Source organism: Malaya genurostris, chromosome 2 (assembly GCF_030247185.1).
Source record: "Malaya genurostris strain Urasoe2022 chromosome 2, Malgen_1.1, whole genome shotgun sequence".
Taxonomy (NCBI): Eukaryota; Metazoa; Arthropoda; class Insecta; order Diptera; family Culicidae; genus Malaya; species Malaya genurostris.
In genome coordinates this window covers 31,108,176-31,130,126 of record NC_080571.1, presented here as the reverse complement: position 1 = coordinate 31,130,126, position 21,951 = coordinate 31,108,176, and the positions used below count along the sequence as shown (strand labels likewise).

The following is a 21,951-nucleotide window of genomic DNA, read 5'->3' as shown; positions in this document are numbered from 1 at the left end:
GATCGCGGCTCATTCGGTGAACGCTTGATGTCTGGATTGCGTGTCATACTCGTAAATCTACGTCTCATCTCCAGAGATAATCTGTTTGATGAATGTTGGGTTAGATTCGTTTTTGAAAACCATGTCAACGCGGTCCTTTTTTTGCATGAAATTCAGGTCTTTTTTACACCAGCTTTGCAGCTACACATGCCCAAATCATTAACCAAAATGTCTTGAACAATGTCCAACTCCTCTGCCATCTCTCTAATAGTCAATTTGCGGTCTACGGTCATCCATTCTTTGATTTTGTTGATGTTTTGGTCGGTTTTCAATGTCGATGGCTTACCGCTTCTCTCATCATCATTCACAGACTTACGGCCACTTCTGAAACGATGGTGCCACTGATAAACGACTGTTTTGTTCAGAGTATCATTGCCGAAGCACTGTTCTAACATTTGCAATGTCGTCGTACCATTGAAACCGTTATCAACACAATCCGTTATTTAGTGAAAAAAATGTGAGCAAAAAAATAGCTTGAGAAGCATTATCCAAACTCAGCTTCAAGCTAATAAGCCGTTACAGAATAGCATGCTGAGTTTAAACGAGATCGTGCAAACACCGGTGATGCGCCATGTGCTGGTCGTCGAAATCAGATCAGAAAGTTAAGTAGCAGGTGATAGCTGACATCGTAAAGATATCAAAGGAAAGTGTAAACGCAATTTTACATGAGCACTTGTGTATAAAACAAAAACTGTTTGCAAAGTGAATGCAGCATTTTAATTCGGGAGCAAGTCATTTCACCGGAAGTCATTTCGCCGAATGTCGTTTCGCCGAATGTCATTTTGCCGAATGTCATTTCGCCGAAAGGGTAATTATAATTGTAATAGCTGATCGAAAACAACATATCGTTTCATTGATTTAAATTTGAATTACTACCGCATGCATTCAGAACTGTATACCAACTGATTTTTTTTTATTTTAATAGAAGAATACATAATATGTAAGGAGTGTATTAAAAAGTAGTTAGCAACATTGATTATTGAATAAAAAAGCGAAAAAAAAACATATTTTGACATCAGTTTTTGATATATTGTAGAAAAATTACATTTTTATACATTTCACTGATTATTTTGAAGAAAATCCTAGTTTATGTGAAACGCTCGCACTTTGGACTTGACATTCTTCATTAAATTCTGCACAGTTACTTTTGTGACTTTCCTGGTGGCAGCTGTCCAGTTTTTATTTAACTCCTGCATGTTTTGGGACACTGTACCTTCCTTCCGAAAGTGCCGCTTGACAATTGTCCAATAGCTTTCAATTGGCCGAAGATCCGGGCAGTTCGGTGGGTTGATGTCCTTTTCCACGAATTGTTCATTATTTTTTGACAACCACTGTAGAACGGAGTTGGCGTAGTGGGCTGAAGCCAAATCCAGCCAGAAGAAAGGAGGAGCCTTATGTTTTCTGTACAGTGGCAGCATTCTCTTCTTCAAACATTCTTCCTCGTACACCTTGGCGTTAACTGTACCCTTCGTGAAGAAAATCGACGACCGCAAACCATAGGTACATATTGCTTGCCAGACCAACACCTTCTGCCCAAATTTTTCTATCGCCACCGTGGTGTCAGCGTCGTCCACGTCCTGGTACACCGATTTTGTATGATATTGCGGTCCGGGCAGCGCTCGAGAGTCTCCCTTGGCGTAGGTTTCGTCGTCGATCAGGATGCATCCGTCTTTATTCTGTAGAATCCGGTTATACAGCTTTCGCGCTCTTGTTTTGGCCTGAACTTGCTGTACCAGGGACTTTTTCGGCACCTTCTGTTTCTTGTACGTTTTCAGGGAGTTCCGAACTTTGATCCGTTGAATCATCCCGATGCTGATGTGGAATTGCTTGGCCAAATCCCGCGTCGACGCCGATGGGTTTTTTTTTTCTGATGTACTCAACCACTTCTAAGTTCCGGCCGGGCTGGCTGGGACCCGTTTTCCTACCGGATCGGGGCAAATCCTTCATGGAAAGGGTCATACCGAACTTCTCGATAGTATTTTTGACACTGGTGTGGTGCACTTTCACCCGTTTTGCAATTTCGTTGTACGTGACATCACTTTCTGAGCACCAAGTGTGCAGAATTTTCTTTCGCGTTTTCGGATCAATTCGACTCATCATTGAAAAGATAAACCGTACCGAAACCAATGGATTGCGCAGCTGTTATTGACATGTAAACAAACATGTCACCGCAAAACACGCTGCAAAAATTTAAGCCATTTCAGAGTAATAACTTTTTTTTTTATGAATGGCCCACCCACACCCATACACTTCATTTGTAGAGGGAAGGTTTACCAGCTGTTATCTTTCGATATTTTTTTAGTTTCGTCTACTGCACTTCCGTGTACCCATCCATTTCTCTTCCATCGCTAATCCAAGGGTCTCTGTCTCACAAAAGTCTTGCAGAGATCTTTAAATACTCTAAGATTGTTGGTCCGCTTCGCTTCGTTAGGCAGCTCATTGAACATTTTGTATCCAGCGTAAAATAGCGAGTTCTGTGTACAGGATTTTCTGAAATTCAACAATCTTAGGTCTCCGGCTCGTCTTGTTTCATAGCGATGGGCATCTCTCGCGAACACAATTGTGTGTGAGAGGTATCGGGGAGCCATTCCGTTCGTTAGTTTGAAAATAAAAATCATTGTATTATACTCCACGCGTTGTCTCACTGTTTGAATGTTGCTAACTACTTATCGATACACTCCTTACTATGACCGATTGAAGACATTTCTTTCGAATGCGAAAAGTGAGTAGAATTCCGATGAAAATAATTATCTTAAAAATCAGAAAAAATATAGAGCTAACACATGGATCAATAAGTTCCGAGACTAACAATGGAAACAACATTTTTTTTGCAAATTTTTTTTTTATTCATCAACATAATAAACCACAACATAAACCTTTTAGGGTGATACAATGGTTCCAACGTTTTTCCAATTTTTCAATACCATGTTTATAAAAAAATGTATCTTTCGCTCCAAAATAAGCTTCAGTTTCAGCGATGACCTCCTGATTTGAGCCGAATCTTTTTTCCTGGAGCATTTTTTTAAGATCAGCAAAGAGCCAGTAGTCACTGGGAGCTAAATCTGGCGAGTATGGCGGGTGGGGAAGCAAATCAAAGCCTAATTCGTTCAATTTCGCCATTGTTTTCATCGACTTGTGGCAGGGTTCATTGCAGCAATCGCGGCACCCACTTGGAAAAAACGACTTTACTCCAACCTCGATAACTCAGCTGTTTCTGGTCGGATCGACTTAAAATTTTGACCCGTTTCAAGCAAAGGTTAGTACTCTAGAAAGACGTGGTTACTGGTTTACTACGAGCGCCATCTCTGCTTTAGTCTCGGGACTTATTGATCCATGTGTTAGCTTGGTATTAAAAGTCCTCTGAACATGATGAACTATTTTACTAATCACAACAATGGAATCATTTCTCTGAAATCGATTCGTTGGGTCTAAAAAGGATCGATTCTCAACTAATAAATTCTTTGCGTACCCAAGGTAGACTATCCAATATCCCAGTTCGAGACATTCTTGCTTGTCGTGACCTTTCATACATGAAACTTATTTATCATTTCATAAAGAAAACTGGAGTTTCAATTTAATAAAGGCCCCTTTCAAGACTTAGTTCTGATCCCAGCTGCGTCCATGAGTTCAACCAATAGCTAAATTAGAATAAAAATAATGTAATGATACAAACAAACTCGAAACAGTTTATGAAATTATTAACAAAATGTCTGAAAATAACAGCTTATTTTATAATTTATAGAAGTTAATCGTTTGGTTCAAATAATATTTCCGAGTAGATTTCATAATTAATGACGAGTTACCTAAGATGATATTTAAGTAATAAGAGAATATGTTTTAATAAATGCAAAACGTTGTGACTATGTTAGAATTAAATTAGGATAAGAATATTATGTAAAAGTGATGCTACGGCGAAGAAAAACTTATGTAAACTGCCTTAAGAAATAAACGTATTTATGAAAAAAAAAAAAAAAAGGATCGATTGACTGAATATTATAACATATAAAAATGATTAATAATGTTAACATTTTCCTCGAATTCGAAGGACCAGTGACGTAACACTGACAATAGTTTTCACTTACTTGGCGCGGTCACAGATCATTAAAAACGATCCATTTAATCCGTCCATTTAAAAAAAATGTTACCAAAGGCTTCTATGCTATTTAGAGTTATTACAACAATACCACTCATCAGTGGCGTCTCGTGACAAAATACACGGGTTGTACACTGATTATGTGGTATGATATCAGATGTAAAAGTTCGTTTTAAGTGAAAACTAAAGATTGCGAAATGCATTTTACCTTGTATTTTTCAATATAACGAAATAACGATATACTTTTGGATGGGAAGATTCGAAGTTGCAACTGAGACATCAATTTGTTTTCAACTGCTATAAGCATAAGCCACCAGAAGCCTCTCCTGAAGGTGTGCATACAAATTCTCAAAGAGCCTAACGAGGCAGAGAGAACAACAAATCTCAGAGCTGAGTAATTTCATCTCTTTCTGAATTTGGGCAGTAACTCATGTCAAAGAGACTAATGCAACGATAAGGCATCCTTGAAAGTTTATGTTGGATGTGTGTACACACAATTTCGGTGCACACGGCAAAGTGCTCGAGTTCAGAGCGCCATGTGTTGGCTACGGCAATGCGATATGAAAATATCGTTTGACTGTCATTGACCAAGCATAAGAAGCTAAGGGTGAATTTGTGTATAATGGGCTCTGGACAATATCGCTCATTATTTCATATTCGGTACCATCCGACATGTTTTCATCGAATAGAGAATCTGAAAAAAATGAATGCGGATGAAGATGCAGTTAATTCTTTCAAATTGACCTGTTGATGTTGTTGATTGACTCATACTACTAAAAATTTCATCATGAATGGTCGAGAATATTTCCGAACACTTTTTGTCGAAAATGTATTAGATTCCATAATACATTTTCGACAAGAACGAAAACACGAAATACTTGTAACCGGTACATCTTTCAGCTGTAAGTTTGCTGTAATAAGCCCTTGGAACAAATCCGCTTCAAACAAAATCTTGGAATCGTTTCGACGGGTAGGTAAAAGATTTAATCCGATCAATTTGCATCTGTCCACATTATTAGGCAAATTGATTGAATCCACCGATTCAACCATTACAATGATTATGGCTGCTTAGTGGGTATTAGCGTGCTATAAAGGCTTTTTCAAGCGACGGTCAAGGTTCGGTTGAGCGATTAATACGTGCGTGTCTTAAAAGCGAGTTACTGATGTTGTCACGACGTCAAGTTTAAGTCTTCGCAACTCACCTAAGCATTTAGTGGTTGTAATTCTTCAAAAATTGTTGCAGGAATTTCCTCAGTCGACAACAATTGACGAATGTTCGCGGACAAAAGAGTTGATAAAAGTGAGATTAGGTTCAGTTCAAAATTTCAAATTAGCAAAAAATGATAAAAAGCTCAGACTTTGATATAACTGTACCCAATTGGAGTACAAATCATGCTTAGCTGTTCGAAAATATGTTAAGAGGATTACCATAGATTATTTCCAAAACTAATTCTATTCAAAGCCTGGAAAATTCAACTCGTCCCTGCCAATGTAGTTACATTATTGGCAGAAGACCCTCCCGTGGATCCTCTAGGATCCCGGGAACCTAGGCGAAGCTATCGGTGGCTCGTCAGTATGCGGCCACAAAAATAATTTAGCAAATATTTATTCAAATTTCATTCACCCATCGCTTCGCTTCACTATTCACGTCTATTCCGAATTCAAGCAACTACTTCAACCATAACCCTTTTCTGCGGTGCAGGAAACGAGCCAAAGGGTGCCAAAAAGCAAAGAAGTCAGTTTTCCAGCTCCTTACGGGTTCCTCGCACGCAACAAGCTGTTTAGCACTGTATAAATATATCTATATGTGTACACTCAGACCCATGCAGTGCGAAAGTTGGTTCTCCAAAGCTGCTATCCAGTGCTGGTACTACTCTGCTGCCACTTTCGCGTTCATCTTCCTCCATGACGTTGCCGCCTACCCTCCCGTTTTTTTCAGTGAAAATTGGCAACCGCTTCGCGAAGGACACACCACAATGGTGCAAACCCGTGAGGAATTTACATTGAAATTCCAATTTTGAGCGACACTGCGTGTAGCGAATTTTGATATCGGGCTGCTGTCTGCCACTTGATCTGGAAACAATGTTTCTCCGGCGTTCGATTAGTAGTGGCCCGCAGGCAGGGTCGTAAACATAATAATTTATTTACTTCAGAAAGCAGATTTAAATTGTGTGATGTTATTCATTATTATGGAGCTAGCATATATTCTTCTGTAAAGTTTAGCAAATTTGGAGTGTTCAGATAACGGAACTGTACAATTCATAGAAAGGACGATTCCACATTCGCTCATAGATCCAGTTCGATGATGTAATGAAATAATTCGATTATTCAATATTAAAGTTACGCAAAAATTCTTCAAATTTATCAACTCAGTAAAATTTATGCACATATTTTACATGATGTTAACTTTTCGTCAAAACAAAAAAGTTCGAATAACATGATCACTTTGATGCCTTTGATGATTTTTACTGCCTTTCTTTTTTCCTCCTGAAAATTCATGTAAGTTTAGAGCCAAAATTGCATCATTTGCGGGATGTTCTGCTTGTGTCATTTTTTTAGAGATTTTGTATGAGGAAATTCTCTGGTGAATCGATTTTAACCGATTTCTTTTGCAGACGTAGATGTTTTACATGAACGCGATAAGATGACTTGTAACATAAACAGGCAACTGTTTCTGCATTGGTTATGATATGATTCGTAATTTTTCTTCATGACAAATTACGGCCACAGTGGCTTCATTCAAAAGTTTTGCCTTATAATCAAAACTATCCGTCTATCACTTGTTTTCTTGCGGAACGCTCTTACCGAAATATTGTTTACGTAAGTTGAAGAAAACAAAAGTTGAAGAAATCAAAATCGAAGATGAAAAGCTTGATTTTGAATGCTCAGTTTCAAATTCCGACATCCCATTAATCCCGTGAAAACAAAAAGCATGAATCTGGTAGGGATATTTAACCCATCCAGCATGTTCGAAATTTTGGTCTAACCGTTACTTGGATACATGAAAGATTTTTAAATTTTTGATTCTACATACATGGTTGAATCCGTGTATGGGGAGATAAAATTGAAGGATATTCTATCGTTTTTCACCCAACGTGGTCAGGAGCTATAATCAGAGGGCTTCATCGTTTCTTCATATATTGATGACCGGTATAAGTATCAACACTCTCTTTGATTTGATGCAGCTAAACCATCGCCAAAGGATGGTCCTAATGGCGAAGCCAGAAGCATTCACGACAACTTCTACTGCTGCTCTAGAGGCACTACTGTGCATCAAACCACTACATGTGTTCCTAAAACAAGAGGCATAATCTTGTACATACCGTCTTAAGGTACAGGGCTTTGGAACAGTAACCCTATAGACTTTGCTACTAGCCACACTCGCTCCTAGTGACCTAACTCACACATGCAGTTTTCCTTTCAAAACATTCAATGTGAGCTATCCTCTTCGTGAGGAATGGTTGTCTGGTTATTTGGAACGACAACTTGATGAACACATAGTTTGTTAAACGGACGGTTCTCTGTTGAATGGTCGTGCTGGTGCTGGTGTCTACTGTCGAGAAAAGAGGCTAGAACAGTCTCATTCACTTGGTAGATACTGTACTGTGTTCCAAGCAGAAATCTACGCGATTCTGTGTGGAATACAATCGGCACTTCAGCAAAGAATCTGTGGAAAACGAATTTATTCTTGTTCCGACAGTCAGGCTACTTTAAAAGCACTCAGTTCGCAGGATTCAAGGTTAAATCTAGTGATCGCATGTCGAACTCCAATTGAAGACTTCAGCATTTCAAATGCTGTTTACTTGTTATGGATACTTGGCCATTCTGGTATTGCTGGAAATGAAAGAGTTGATAAAATGACTTGAACTGGTGCAACGAATAATTTCGTTGGTCCTGAACCAGGTTTACCACTTTTAACTAGTTGAATAAAGCACAAGATTCGTTCCTGGGCTATATCCAAACATGCCAGCTACTGGCGCAGCTTGCAAACTTGCGCTCCGACAACAGCATTTTTACCAGATTCGAATCTGAAAAAGGCCAAAATGTCTACTGCATTTTTCCAAACATCATTGCAGTACTCTGGTTGGAGCTCTGACTGAACATTGCAAACTCAATTGTCACATGGTTATTATTCAGCGTGCTGAGTATTATTCGTGTGCTTAGTATGAATGCGTTTACGGTATGTCATCTGATATGTAACAGTCCCGCATTGACGCAACAACTTTTCCGGGTTTTTGGTTCTCCATACATGATTCTTAGTGTCTGTGTATGCGGAGCTAAAATTAAAGAATATTCTATCGTTTCTCACCCAATGTGGTAAGAAGCTATAGTATAGGGTTCATCGTTCTTCCTGGAGTGAATGAATCCATTCTGAATTGACCATAAATAGGTTTTAGCAAATTGTTTGGCATCCTTTATGGGGTGGCGAATTTACTTCTGCTCGTACATACTGTGAATCGTTCTACATTCTTCCGGGAATGCAGAATGGTGTCACTTTTGTAAAATCTCTAAATCGTCTCGAGGGTTGGAGGTTTTATAATCTGTGCATTTTGGCACCTGCAGATCGTTCAGCAATCCTGTCGGGAATGGAGAAGGATTTGTTTTTTTATGTTTTGTGCAGTTTGCCCACCTCATCCACTTTACAATTCCCTTTCATGTTCCTTTTATCCTTTCCTTCCTATCAAGAAATTGCTGAGAAGCCACAGTATGGCACAAGTCTCCGAAAAACTAGGGAAACGAACCACTTGAGCGAACTAGTTTTGATTCTTGAAGAAGAAAAAAAAACGATGATATTTCACAGTGCCAATAAAAGAGGGTCATCTATAGTTTCGAGAAGTGGTAGTGCCAAAATGATTAAGAAAAAAAGGTCCCTTTGCAAAATTTAAGCTAAATCAAATAGGGGTAAGCTGTGCCCGGCAGTCATAATTTGAAAATTTTCCCTAGTTGCGTATATTAATTAAGATATGGGACAACAACAAAGTAAGAGACTAAAATTGAACCTATCCGATCGAACACAGTGTACATAAAATTTGTTTTTGCCATTCTCTATAGAAAGGTAATAGAATTACTGGAAAACCCGACTTTTGAACGGAGACCCCCATGTTATATACCATTCAACTCATCTCAACTCGACGAGATCGGAGATGTCTGTATGTAATATCCTTTCAAAAACAAATTTTACCCCTTAATTTCCTCGAAGATGGCTGAACCGATTTCAGCAAGCTTAGGCTCGTTTGAAAGCTACTCACTTCTTCGGCTGTCACTTCCGGTTCCGGAGATATAATGGTATAAGTGACGTAACCGACAAAACACGTTTTTTTTATTGTTCAATTTTCTTAGAAATGGCTCAACCAATTTTAATAAGCTCAAGTTCATTTGGAAGTTACTATTGGGCTATTGATCAAGTTCGAAGATCAAATGACTTTCACTTGTTGTTCCGGAGATATAATGGTATAAGTGACATAACCGACAAACCCGTTTAATTTCCTCATAGCTGGCTGAACTGATTTCAACCAGATTAATCTCGTTTGAAAACTACAATTGGACCATTGATCAAGTTCGAAGATCAAACGGCTGCCAATTCCGGTTCCGGAGATATAATGGTATAAGTGACGGAACCAATGAAACACGTTGTTTTTCCAACGCACAATTTTCTCATAGCTGACTGAATCGATTTTCAACAGCCTAGTCTCGTTTGAAAGCTACAATTGAATTGTAGATCAAGTTCAAACATCAAGTGGCTGTCACTCCTGGTTCCGGAGATATAATGGTATAAGTAAAGTAACCGATAAAACGCGCTGTTTTTCCAACGCTCAATCTTCTAAGAGATTGCTGAGCTGATGTTATCAAACCTAGGCTCGTTTGAATCATTTCGAATGGCTGTCACTTTCGATTCCTGAGATATAAGTGACGTAACCGATCTTTCATCGGCCATTAGACTTTTTTTAAAGCTACAATCAGGTAATTGATCAAGTTTGGAAGGCAAACGGCGAACATTTCCGGTTCGGGAGATGTAATCTCATATGTGACGTAAACGACGAATCTCAGTATTTTTAATGCGTCAAATCGGAGATGCCTAAATCGATGGTCGAGGATAGAATTATATAAAAGTTTTAATGAGACTATTTAAATGGCAAGAGAAAGGTATTATCACACCACGGGAACGGGTCATTTCGCAGAAAACCACTCCGCCAAAAGTCGTTTCGCCGAAAGTAGGTTCGCCGAAAGGGTCATTTCGCCGAAATGGTCATGTCTCCTGTATGTTATGTCTCCTGTATAACTGATGTGGCGCAGCAACATAACCGAAGCCACGACGCCAGCTGAGTCGGAAGCGGCGGCCTCTTGCATACAAACCCGGTATACTCAAAGCTAGGTTTTTTTGCTTCAGTTAGGTCCGAACGAGCGGTAGCGAGGTCGAATAGCACATGAACCAAAACGATGTGGCGTAGCCGCATTAGATATTTTTTTCACTTTCACTTAATAAACGGAAAATACCACATACATTTGCCTGGTAGATACACCTATGCAATTGCTTCGATGCTTAGTAGTTTTCTTGGGAACTCCGTTCTGAGGTTCATAAATCAAGCTTTATTCAAGAGTACAAGAATCAATCTTTATTCAAGAAGTACAATTGTAGATCAACAAAACGGGCGTTAACGCTATCATCTTTCATTTGTCTTTATTTTAAATCAATTCAAATTACGATTTTAAGACGATTTCAGGATTTGGCGAAATGACCCTTTAGGCGAAATGTCATTCGGTGAAATAATCCTTTCGGCGTAATGGCTATCGACAAAACGGCTTTCGGCGAAACGGCTTTCGGCGAAATGGCTTTCGGCTAAATGACTCTGATCCTCACACCACTAGGTGGATTAAGAAGGGTTTGTTTTTGTGTCTGGATGTTAATTCAACAATTCACGATAGATTTTTTGAGAGGTGTAGGATTTGATTTTCAGAAATTTGAAAGAAAATTGATGAAATCCTAGTTGGAATCGATTAAACGATCCATCCTGACATGAGCCCTAACATGGCCCCACAAGAAATGGTTCAGAGGCGTTAAACCACACGATTGACGAGCCCAAAATTGTTAGATAAACGGTTCACCGTAGGCGGCTCTCAATTTGGTCATTGTTTCGCGTGCCGTGTGGAATGTGGCACCGTCTTGTTGAAACCACATGTCAGGCATGTCCAATTCTTCCATCTTGGGCAAAAAATATCGTCTATCATCACACAGTAGTGCTCGCCATTCACAGTAACGTTCCGCCCATCGTCGTCTTTGAAGAAACACGGGGACTGATGATGCCACCGACCCATAGTCCACACCAAACGGTAACTTTTTTGGGATGCATTGGTAGCTCTTGCGATGCTTCTGGCTGGTCTTCACTCCAGATGCGGCAGTTTGGCTTATTGACGTATCCCTTCAACCAGAAATCAGCTTCGTCGTTGAACACCATTTTTCGATAAAATAAAATGAATTTTCCTCCCATTTGAAAGCGTTCATAAGTCGATTCATGATTAATTTATATACCAAACGGAACATGTTTGACAATGACACAAGACACGATTCACGCGTTATCTGTCAACAGTGTTGCCAAAAAGATCTTAGCAAAAAAATCACCGTTTATTTTGAGTAGAATAAAATAAACATTATTAGCCTATAACTAGATTTTTTAAGGAGAGGGGGGTTAAGGGATAAACAGTTTCGTGAAATAGTTCTTTTTCAACATTTTCTTGTAGTTTAACATATCAAAAATATTGTGTCAAAATTTCAAATCAATCGGAACATCGGAAATATTGCTCACTTTTTGAACCGATTCTTTCCTAACTCGGAACATACTTTCTTGGTATAAAATGCCTCCCCCCTACGTTTTTGAAAATTTTCCATTTTCATATTATGGCAGTTTTTCATCTCAAATCTGTTACCGTCTTATTTTTCAATATTAATATACGAATATTTAACTAAATATTCTTTAAATGATACTTTACAACGTAAAATAAATATGAATAAATTTGCTTAAGCTGTTTTACCTTTTTTATATATATAAAAAATAGGTATAGAATTCGCTCAAACTTTCGAAAAATTTTCCGAGGCCCGGAGGGCCGAGTGTCATATACCAACCGATTCAGCTCGACGAACTGAGCAAATGTCCGTGTGTGTGTCTGTATGTGTGTTGTCAACTAAGAGTTCGAGATCTCAGAGAGGGCTGGACCGATTTTGATCAAACTAGTCGCAAATGAAAGATCTCCCCGTCATCCAGAACGCTATTGAATTGTTCTGAGATCGGATGTTTACTTTTTGAGTTATACGAAGTTTTATGTCAAAATTTTCAGTTTTTTGACAGTATCTGTCACAATTGACCTTGAAAACAGAATATGTTTTCAGACTTAGATTTCGCACGGTAATAGCTATCCAACAAGCCATAGATTGTTAAAATCCGTCCATTTTTAACGGAGATATCGAAATTTTTGTGTAAGCGACTTTTCCCCCTATTCCAGCAGTAGAAGTTTCGAGCGCTATCTGGCAAAGAAATGCTTGGGAGCAACATAAAACACGATTTTTTATACTGTTACATATATTTGTTTCTAAGTACCAAAAAGACTGTGTACAGCATGATATTTTGCCTCGGGCCGATTTTAGCACGGTTCGTTTTTGGCAACATAATCGTTCGAATATGCCATATGTAAACCAGATGATGGCAGCATTTTCGAGTTCAATGGAATTCCATAATTACATTGTTTTAAACTACTTACAGCAATAAATGCTGGGAGAACATAACACCCACATACCATTCGAATCAGTTCGTCGAGATCAGTTAATACGTGTGTGACAAATAATTTCACTCAATTTTTTCGGAAAATTTCTTTTCTACAAATTCAGATTCATATGAAAAGTCTATGCTCCCAAACAAAGTTCCTGAATTATGTTTGGTTCCGACCTCTGGTTCCGCAGCTACAGGATGATATGTGAAACGAAATCAAAATTGTGTAACTCATTTTTCACGTAGATGGCTGAACTGATCTAAGATTCAAATGAAATCTAAGAATCATCTAAGACTCAAATGAAAAGTTTAAAGATTCTGTAAAACATTATGCTATTCAGTCAGATCCAACTTCCGGTTTAGGGGATACAGAGTGATTGGTATAAAAATGTCTATTCCACATAAATTAATTAGGTTTATCGGGTTAGCAGATTTGGATAGTCGATAAAAAATTAACTGTTTTCAGTTTTAGTGGTATTCAGTTGTCGATTCAGAAGGCACCTAAAAATTTAATTCGTGCTATGATTTCTCAAAGATGTCTTCACTGATTTTCAAATATTTTGAAACAAATGTAAACTATACAGCTTCTCAGGTGAATTTATCTGACTTCGGCCATACCAATTTTAGAATTCCGGTTCCAGTATAAAATCGTTTCTCAAAGCTCAATCGTTTTCTCAAAAAAGCCTAATCGAATTTCAGAAACAAAAATTCAAATTAAAATAAACTCCCATACAAAATTAATTAATTTTATCCAATTATGACTTCCGATTCTCGAATTACATGATGATGAATTTTTAAATTCAAACCGATATAGAAGATGACAATCCCGAAAAGCTTCAAAGTTGGACTAAGTACCTTAAGTTTGGAAGTACCTTAAATTACCGTAAACTCTAAAGTGGAACTTACTTCGACATATCATGGCATGTTTAATCGATTATCATACTTTTAGATTCAAATTCGATCCGATTTGCAGTTTCGACAGTACAGAGTAATGAGTGATAAAATCGCAAATTGTCGCTTAAAACGACGGTCATTAAAATAATGTCATGAAAACTAGAACACCGAAAAATTTTCATGCAAAAAACACATGCGGATTGATAAAAAAAGGTATTATCTCACTGCTAGGTGGATTAAACACGTTTTTACGTAAAGAATTACAAAAAATGTGTTTTCTGATTCAAATTATCCCTTACTCCCCCTTGATTATAACTAAACCTAGTGGCTGGAGAATGAATTATTGACGAATTACTGACTCTTACAATTCCTTCAGTCGTTGAATCAGGTTAGCTTTCTTAACCATTCAAATTTATTTATATTTTTATTCTCGTATTGTAATTATTGTTATTCATGTTTTTTCAAAAGATGATGGTTTTTGCGCCCATTTGATTGGCTACTCAAATGGGCTTTTTCCCATTCTCGTCCATTTAGATTTTTATATCCGATGGACATAACAATGATAATAAATAAATAAATAAATAAATAAATTTTCAAAAAGTGCTCATTTCTAATGGTTTTTGTTCAATTCGATTAAGGTTTTTGTTTATTTCAATATAAATCTGGGGAATAAGTGAACGGTCGACTTTTGTTCACAACCCTTTGATAATAACCAGATCATTAAACAGATCAGTGTAAATCGAGTATATCGTCTTTACGTCAGTCCGGTTATGTTTCTGACATTAGCCTTCTGTCGGTTTACCGACTCTAGTCCGTAGTTCAGACATCATGCATTTCGATATGATTTCTAAATATTTAAAATTAGTTTACAAAACTTATCTAAAACATTAACGAATTAGAAAGCAATTGTCATACTGTTCATTATCATGCAAATTTATTATTGAAAGAAAAATAATTTTCAAATCAAAATATTTCCTGCAAGGTTTATAATCGAGTAATAGTAATAGTACTCTATTAAATCGTAAACGAACGGACTCTCGTGGGAAAAATAAGATCCCAAATGAGCTCAAAAATTAAAACGACATTAAGGATAGAAGTTTAATAGTCATGAATCATTTTTAGATAAGTTTGTAATTGTCATTGCGAATTCAATTCATGTGATCGGTTCCAATTCCATTTACAAAAACGGAACACCTTCGGCCTGAACTGCCAATTTGTTGCCAGCGTCTATTCGATAACGGCAATAAATCAAACCCGGTCTTTTTCTGACTGACAGTCTGACTGACGATATCGCGTAGGCCGCGAGCCGACTTACCTCATTGATGTGTTTGTAGGTTTTGATTAGATCCACGCTCAGCTTCCGCAGTGGCGCCGTCGCTGGATCCCGAAAATGCGATGGTATTCGGGCTTGCATCGCCCGAATGTCTGTCGATGACGTGGGACTAATCGCACGCTGAAAAGGTTTTGGAAAAATTTATTACATGATATTCGAAGGAGCTGTCCATTTTTTTTTGTTCCCGGATTTGTTTGTGGTCTTCGCACAGTACCGCGCATCATACGATACTAACCTGATGTATATCACGATGTACGGCAGGTAAGTGTTCTTCTGTAACCAGTCTTCCGTAAAGCGGCGCATGGTGCCTTTGTCGCGTTGAGTCAGGAACATTTCCGGATGCATATTGTGCTGCTACTGCGGAGGAGAGCGAAACAAAAAGAAAACACAAACGGGACAATATTAGTTGGATATCGTTATCAGTTTGATTGGTATGAGGTGCACGATGTATGTTCATAGAAAAAAAATCGAACAAAGGGAACGAGAATAATGTTGCTCATCTGTTGCAATTACTGAACTGTTGTTGATACATTGGCCGAAATCGGTAACCGAACCGGAAATACTTAATCAGGGAAACGAGGGTCATTCGGTTGGTTCCCGAGACGAAGGATCAGGATAAGCCAAGACTTCCTGCTCCAACGAAGTAGGGACTTGTTTGGTCGAACTAAAAAATAAAATAAAAACCGGCAAAAAAGATATATGCAGTCGAACTGTACGGAAATGTGAGGAAGCGTGAAGAGGGTTAGCTTTTGAATGAGAGCGTATAAGCGAGAGAAAAAAATAATTGAACCGGAAATAAGGTTAACGAACTTCGATCTCTGAAGGCGGCTCTCGTGGTGTGCGGTTTCCAGAACGACCGGCGGCAAGCCTATGGCAGGAAGGGAATATTTCGATGCTCGTTTTTTTTCGATTCCTTCTTACAAGTTTCGGTTCACTTGCCGTCGGTGCTGTTCCGCGCTGAGCGACAACAATCGTGTTGACTGGAACTGGAAACAGGCAAGGGAAGTACGTTGTATTCTGAACGGTAATGAGGAAGGAAGACGGAATACAGATGAAAGGAGCATCGTATCATGAATGGTGAGGACGTATGATATAAATCCAAAATCTCTAGCAGGTTCCATAAATTTGATTACACTAAGGTCTCTTTTTACACGGGGGTTACGTACCGTGTTAAAAAAATCCGTGTAAAATAAAACCGTGTTAATTGCGGAAACCGTGCAAAAAAAAACCGCGTGGAAAATTTGACGTAATAATTCCAAAAACCGTAGATTTGAGTATTTGTTTGTTTTGTTTTTGATAATATGTAACTGTTTTTTCACAATAAAAACGGAAATCTAAAAACCAGCCTGAGGTTCAGACCAAATTGGCTCAAATGGCACGTTCCCCTTGATATAGACACATTGGATGACAAATTAAAATTAGAAACACTCAGGAAACACGTTGTACGAGAATCGAAATAATCTAAATGGCTCATGCCTATGTTTAATGAATTCGGTTTTCAAAAGAACGATAATACGTACAATTTAGAATGTTCGACTGAAGAAGTACTAATAATACCACCCATAAACACTTTGACTGCAAATAAAGCTTGATAATAAGTTCTTTTCAATTCCGAAGTTGCGATGTGTAGTAAACACTAAAGATCTTTATAGTAATTTTTTTAATTAAACTGAGTGGGAAGGCATGGGTATTGGATGAAGATATATGCACGCAGCGACAGAATTAAAGGGGAAGAATTCATAGAGATGAATATGAATCAAATTAGAAAAGGTATTACTATGTGTCATGCTGAAGCAACTCATTTCATCGGCGTAAATCATAATACTACTAGAGTTATATTTTTCAAATGGGTATAAAATACTGTAGTGCTCGATATGATGAAGAGTTGAAGAGATTAGTAAATCCGACTATTTCTTCAACGCTACGAAATTCTTGATCATATCAATGACGATGCTGACATCATACACCACAACTGAGCGGAAGAGACGTTGTCGTGTAATTTACAACAGGGATTGAAGATCTGAAGACTGATTAATCATTTTATGGAACGACAGTCAATGATCTCGTGAATTATTGAGTGAATGATTTTAGTTAACTTTTAAACTTTAAATTAGCTCTAATAATCGTTTTCTTACAGACAACCTATTCCCTTTTAAAAAATTTTCTCAAAAAACAAATGACAGTGATTTTTAAACTCTTGTCAGAAACCGTGTTAATTGCGAAAACCGCGTAAATAAAAACCGTGTTAATTCCGAAATCCGTGTAAAAAAAGCCGTGTATAAAAAAACCGTGCGAAAAAATACCGTGTAAAAAGAGACTTTAGTGTATTACGGGCGGTCAATAACTTTTCGATACGGAGTCCGAGCGGGAGCGAGAAGCGACGGCATCCTAAATCAATGATTCAGAAATCACATCCCAAAACTTGTTAATCAGATCTGGCGCAGTTTTCATTTAGTACATCACATTAAAAAGTTAAATCACATTTTGGAAGTGGAAGTCTTTCAGCAACTCGAACTCTTCTAGCATCGCAGACACGAGTAATGCTATAAAGAATGATTGTACATGTTGTTATCATTTCCAGGATTTTATCATTTCAAACGTCGGCGAAAGAAAATGTTCATTGACATCTAACAAAGATCTATTACGGCTAAAATTTACAATCAAAATTTAGGTTCTATCAGATAACATTATTTACGTTGAATTTTGAACCCGTCAGTACATATCAGCAAACTTTTACTCTGCTTGAGCAACGCTGTGGTGCGTCAAACACAGAACGAAAAAACTTTGAGCACATAGGATTTTGTTAAGATTCTCCAATAATTACTACCTAACTGTGATTGTTCAGCAAGCCGTCTAATGGTTCCACCTGGGACGTCATTTATGACATTGCGTCAGTGAACAAATAAAAACCTTTTTTCTATCCAGCTAATGATGAAGCTTTTCTCATATGCTTAGGAAAGAGTCGGTAGCTTTTAATATTTTTGAAAAAAAAACGTTTTTTGGTTTCGAGAATTTCCGATAGAATGGAAGTTTAATACTTCAGTTTTGCAGAGAATAATGAAACTGAGCATCAGAGAATGTGATTTTACCTTATGATAAAAAAAGAACCGGAATTTTCATTTTAAAATTCCCGCGCTTGTCCAATCGGTAAACTTTTATTCTCTCAACGTTGGTAACACTTTTATACACATTTTGTCAAATTTTGACGCATATCGTACGATTAGTTTTTGTTTGGCGTCTATACAAAGAAGTAGAAAAATTTTCGTGTGGCGATTTTAATAATGGATGAAAATTTAAAACAACGTGCGTGCATCAAATTTTGTGTTGCAAATGGATTTAAGTGTTCCGAAACGTTGAAAATGTTACAAAAGGCCTTCGGTGAATCGTGTCTAGGAAAAACACAGGCATACGAGTGGTATAAACGCTTCAAAGGTGGTCGTACAAGCTTGGATCATGATGAGATCCCTGGCCGCTCAACAACATCTGTTACTGAAGAAAACATTGAATCGGCGAAGCAAATCGTGTTGCAAAATCGTTCTGTACCGATTAGAGAGATTGCTGTGTTGTTGGACATCTCTTATGGATCAGCCGAACACATTTTAACTGATGTTTTGGGTTTGAAACGCGTCGCTTCTCGGCTGGTGCCAAATAAGATGATAATGCGCCGGCTCACACAGCGTTTGTTGTGTCGCAGTTTTTGGCCAAAAACTCAACCAATATCATCAACCAAGCAGCGTACTCTCCAGATATGGCCCCGTGTGACTTTTTCCTCTTCCCCAGACTCAAATTGCCATTGCGGGGAACGCGTTTTGAGACCATAGAGACCATAAAAGAGAATTCGCTGCGTGAACTAAAGGCCATATCTTCGGCGGCCTATAAAACTTGTATGGAAAATTGGATCAAGCGTTGTCATGCATGTATTGCCGCAGGTGGAGAGTACTTTGAAGGCGATAATAAAGAAATTTATTGAAAATTGAAATTTTGCGTTTTTTAATAAAATTCCGGTTCTTGTTTGATCATAAGGTAAATATTTAAAAGTATTCAAAGTATTTCCGGTGCCTTGCGTCACAACGCAGTATTTATTTATTTATTTGGTTGGGAACAGGGAAAAGCCCGGTGGAGATGAAATTTGGCAAACTTTCTCTCCAGCAGGCATAAAACCTCCTCATCATTTGTATCAACAGATTACAATGATCCAACAGATACATTTATGCTTAACACTACACTATAACTAGCTGATGACACCAAGCATAACAGGTCATTAGGAGTGTTCTTACTTAAAAGGTGAGAGAGAGGAGAAAAGTGGTTAGGTAAATGGAAAACAAGGGTTGGTGGAGGGGGTGCTAAACGAGCGTAAACGAACGACGGGGTCAGCATCAGCACGTAGGTCTAATTAATTATCAAAAAAAAAGGTGGAAGACAGAGAAAACAAAATGACGAGGTTTGAATCAGCATGTAGATCTTATTAGTTATAAAAAAGGTAGTAATTGCACTGATGTCTCTTTTTGCGCGGGAGATACGGACGGCATCCAATTTTTAACACATTTCACCATATAATTCCGGAACCGAAAGTCGGATCCGGATGAAATTTAGCAGTTTTGTATGACTATGATACCTTTCATTTGAATCTAAGGTTGTTGAAATCGGTCACGCCATCTCTGAGCAAAATGAGGAAGTAAGTTGAAATAAGATTTTTTTTCACTAATCACCCTGTAACTCTGGAACCGGAAGTCGGATCAAAATAAAATTCAGGAGCTTTGTATAGGACAATTGTACCTTTCATCTGAATCTAAGCTTGTAAGAATCGATTCAGCCGTCTCTGAGAAAAGTAAGTACACTTATTTTCATGTTTTTACACATGTCCCCCTGTAATTCCTGAACCGGAAATCGGATTCGAATAAAATTCAGGAACTTTCTGTTGGGTTACAAGACCTTTCATTTAAGTGCATGAAAATCGGTTCAGCCATCTACGAGAAAAGTGAGTGCAAAAAATGTTACATACATACACACACACACACACACACACACACACACACACACACACACACACACACACACACACACACACACACATTTTGCGTACTCGACAAACTGAGTCGAATGGTATATGAATTTTATAAGCGTCAGAGAGCTAACTTTTAAAAATCGGGATAACACCAGGTCTTAACGTTTCATGCATTTCTAAGCCAAAAAAGAAAACCGGATAGCTTTGAAAATTCGCGTAAAAACCACGTAACTTCAGAAAGCCGCGTAAAAAACCGCGTACCCTCAGAAATCCGCGTTTAAAAACCACGTATCTTCGGAAAGCCGCGTATAAAGAGCCGTGTAAGAAAACAGCTTAAAAAATCACGTAAAAAAGACCTCAGTATATGTTTTTTGTTTTGCAAAAAAAAACAACTAGGAAAAATTTTAGGATTTCCGAAATCGAAATTTGAAAATACTGGAAACATTTTTGAAAATACTGGGATTTCCGCGTAGAAAAAAACTGCAAATTGATGAAAATTGTTTATGTCAAATATCTTAGAATGCATGAAACGTTCAGATCTGATATTATCACAAAAAAAATATTTTTTTTTGAAAAAACTACTTTGAGAAAAAAAAATTTTGATTTTTCCGGAATTGAAATTTTTTTTGAAACGTTGAGATATGATGCAACATTAAAAAAACATTTTTGCACAAAAACGACTTTGGGACCGCTAAATTTACAGAATTTTTGTTGATGCCAAATGCTTTAGAAATGCGTGAAACATCCAGATCTACCCAGGTAACCAATAAGTACATGCTAATACCGTATTATGGCAGTGAATAATTTCTAATGGGCATTTTAATAGCTTTTGAGACTGGATTAGGGTCGACTTTGGCAAAATATACGGCTATTTATAGGTAATGCTTATTTATGACTAGTGTGTCCCGGGTTGGCGGTTCAATACATAGGGCACTGGTCTTACAAACCAGTTGTCGTATGTTCGAGCCCCGACCTGGAAGGATTCGTCAGTAGAATCGTAGTACCAGCCATGCAATGGTTCTGTACACTCTGAATCGGCTGCGAAGTCTGTGGAAACAGAAGGTCAAATTCCGCTACAGGAATGTAATACCAAGGCTTGTGTGCATCCAGAAAGATGAATTCTGATTTATTATTTTTACGTTTCGTCTTTGACTCATCAATGCAGAGCAGTTCAAATTGAACTGCTTAGTGCTAAACTCGGCAGTTCAATTTGAATCGCTAAGCAGACGTAAAATTGTTTGCTACTTACAGAACACTTTTTGTTTTGCAACGGAGTGCAATGTCTTTTCTGACGTGCCGAACGAAAACGTGTTTTCGACTATTTCTGGAACAGCTCTGCACTGATGAGTCAAGAACGAAACGTAAAAATAATAAAAACGGTTATGTGCACTAGCACAAAACTTGGCTAACCCCTAAATGAATTCTGATTGATTTACAACAGATTAACTTTCGGTTTGCAGATATAGAGCAATGAGAATTTTTGGTGCTCATAAAAGGCTACTTTACTGCCATTATTAGTGCTTACTGGTTACCGGGGTAGTGTAAGCTCAACAAAATTTCTTTTTTGGAAAAAATCATCTTCGGGACTTCCAAAAATTTTGAGATTTCCGAAAACGAAATTTTATCTTGAATGCCAAATGTCTTAGAAATGCATAAAACGTCGAGATTTGGTGTAATCTAAAAAAAAATTCGAAAAAAAAATCGAGAATTTTCCAAGTGTCATGAGTTGACATAAAAAAATTCGGGATAACACAAGATCTCGACGTTTCATGCACTTCTAAGGCTTAACAAGGAAACCGGATAACTTTGAAAATTTACCTAAAAACCG

The 21,951-nt window shown here is 37.8% G+C and overlaps 1 protein-coding gene across 7 annotated transcripts in view; it reads right to left on the bottom strand.

Annotated features, from left to right (window-relative positions):
* LOC131430208 (serine/threonine-protein kinase minibrain) overlaps positions 1 to 21,951 on the bottom strand; it is a 213,480-nt gene that overhangs the window by 44,680 nt on the left and 146,849 nt on the right. For 5 of the 7 annotated variants that reach the window (XM_058594957.1, XM_058594958.1, XM_058594956.1 and 2 more), the window contains 2 exons: positions 15,354 to 15,475; positions 15,101 to 15,238 (listed from right to left, as the gene is read on the bottom strand). In XM_058594957.1, the coding sequence (XP_058450940.1) occupies positions 15,101 to 15,238; positions 15,354 to 15,475 (260 nt within the window). The remainder of the gene's footprint in view (positions 1 to 15,100; positions 15,239 to 15,353; positions 15,476 to 21,951) is intronic. The other 2 variants (XM_058594960.1, XM_058594962.1) reach the window with 1 other exon arrangement.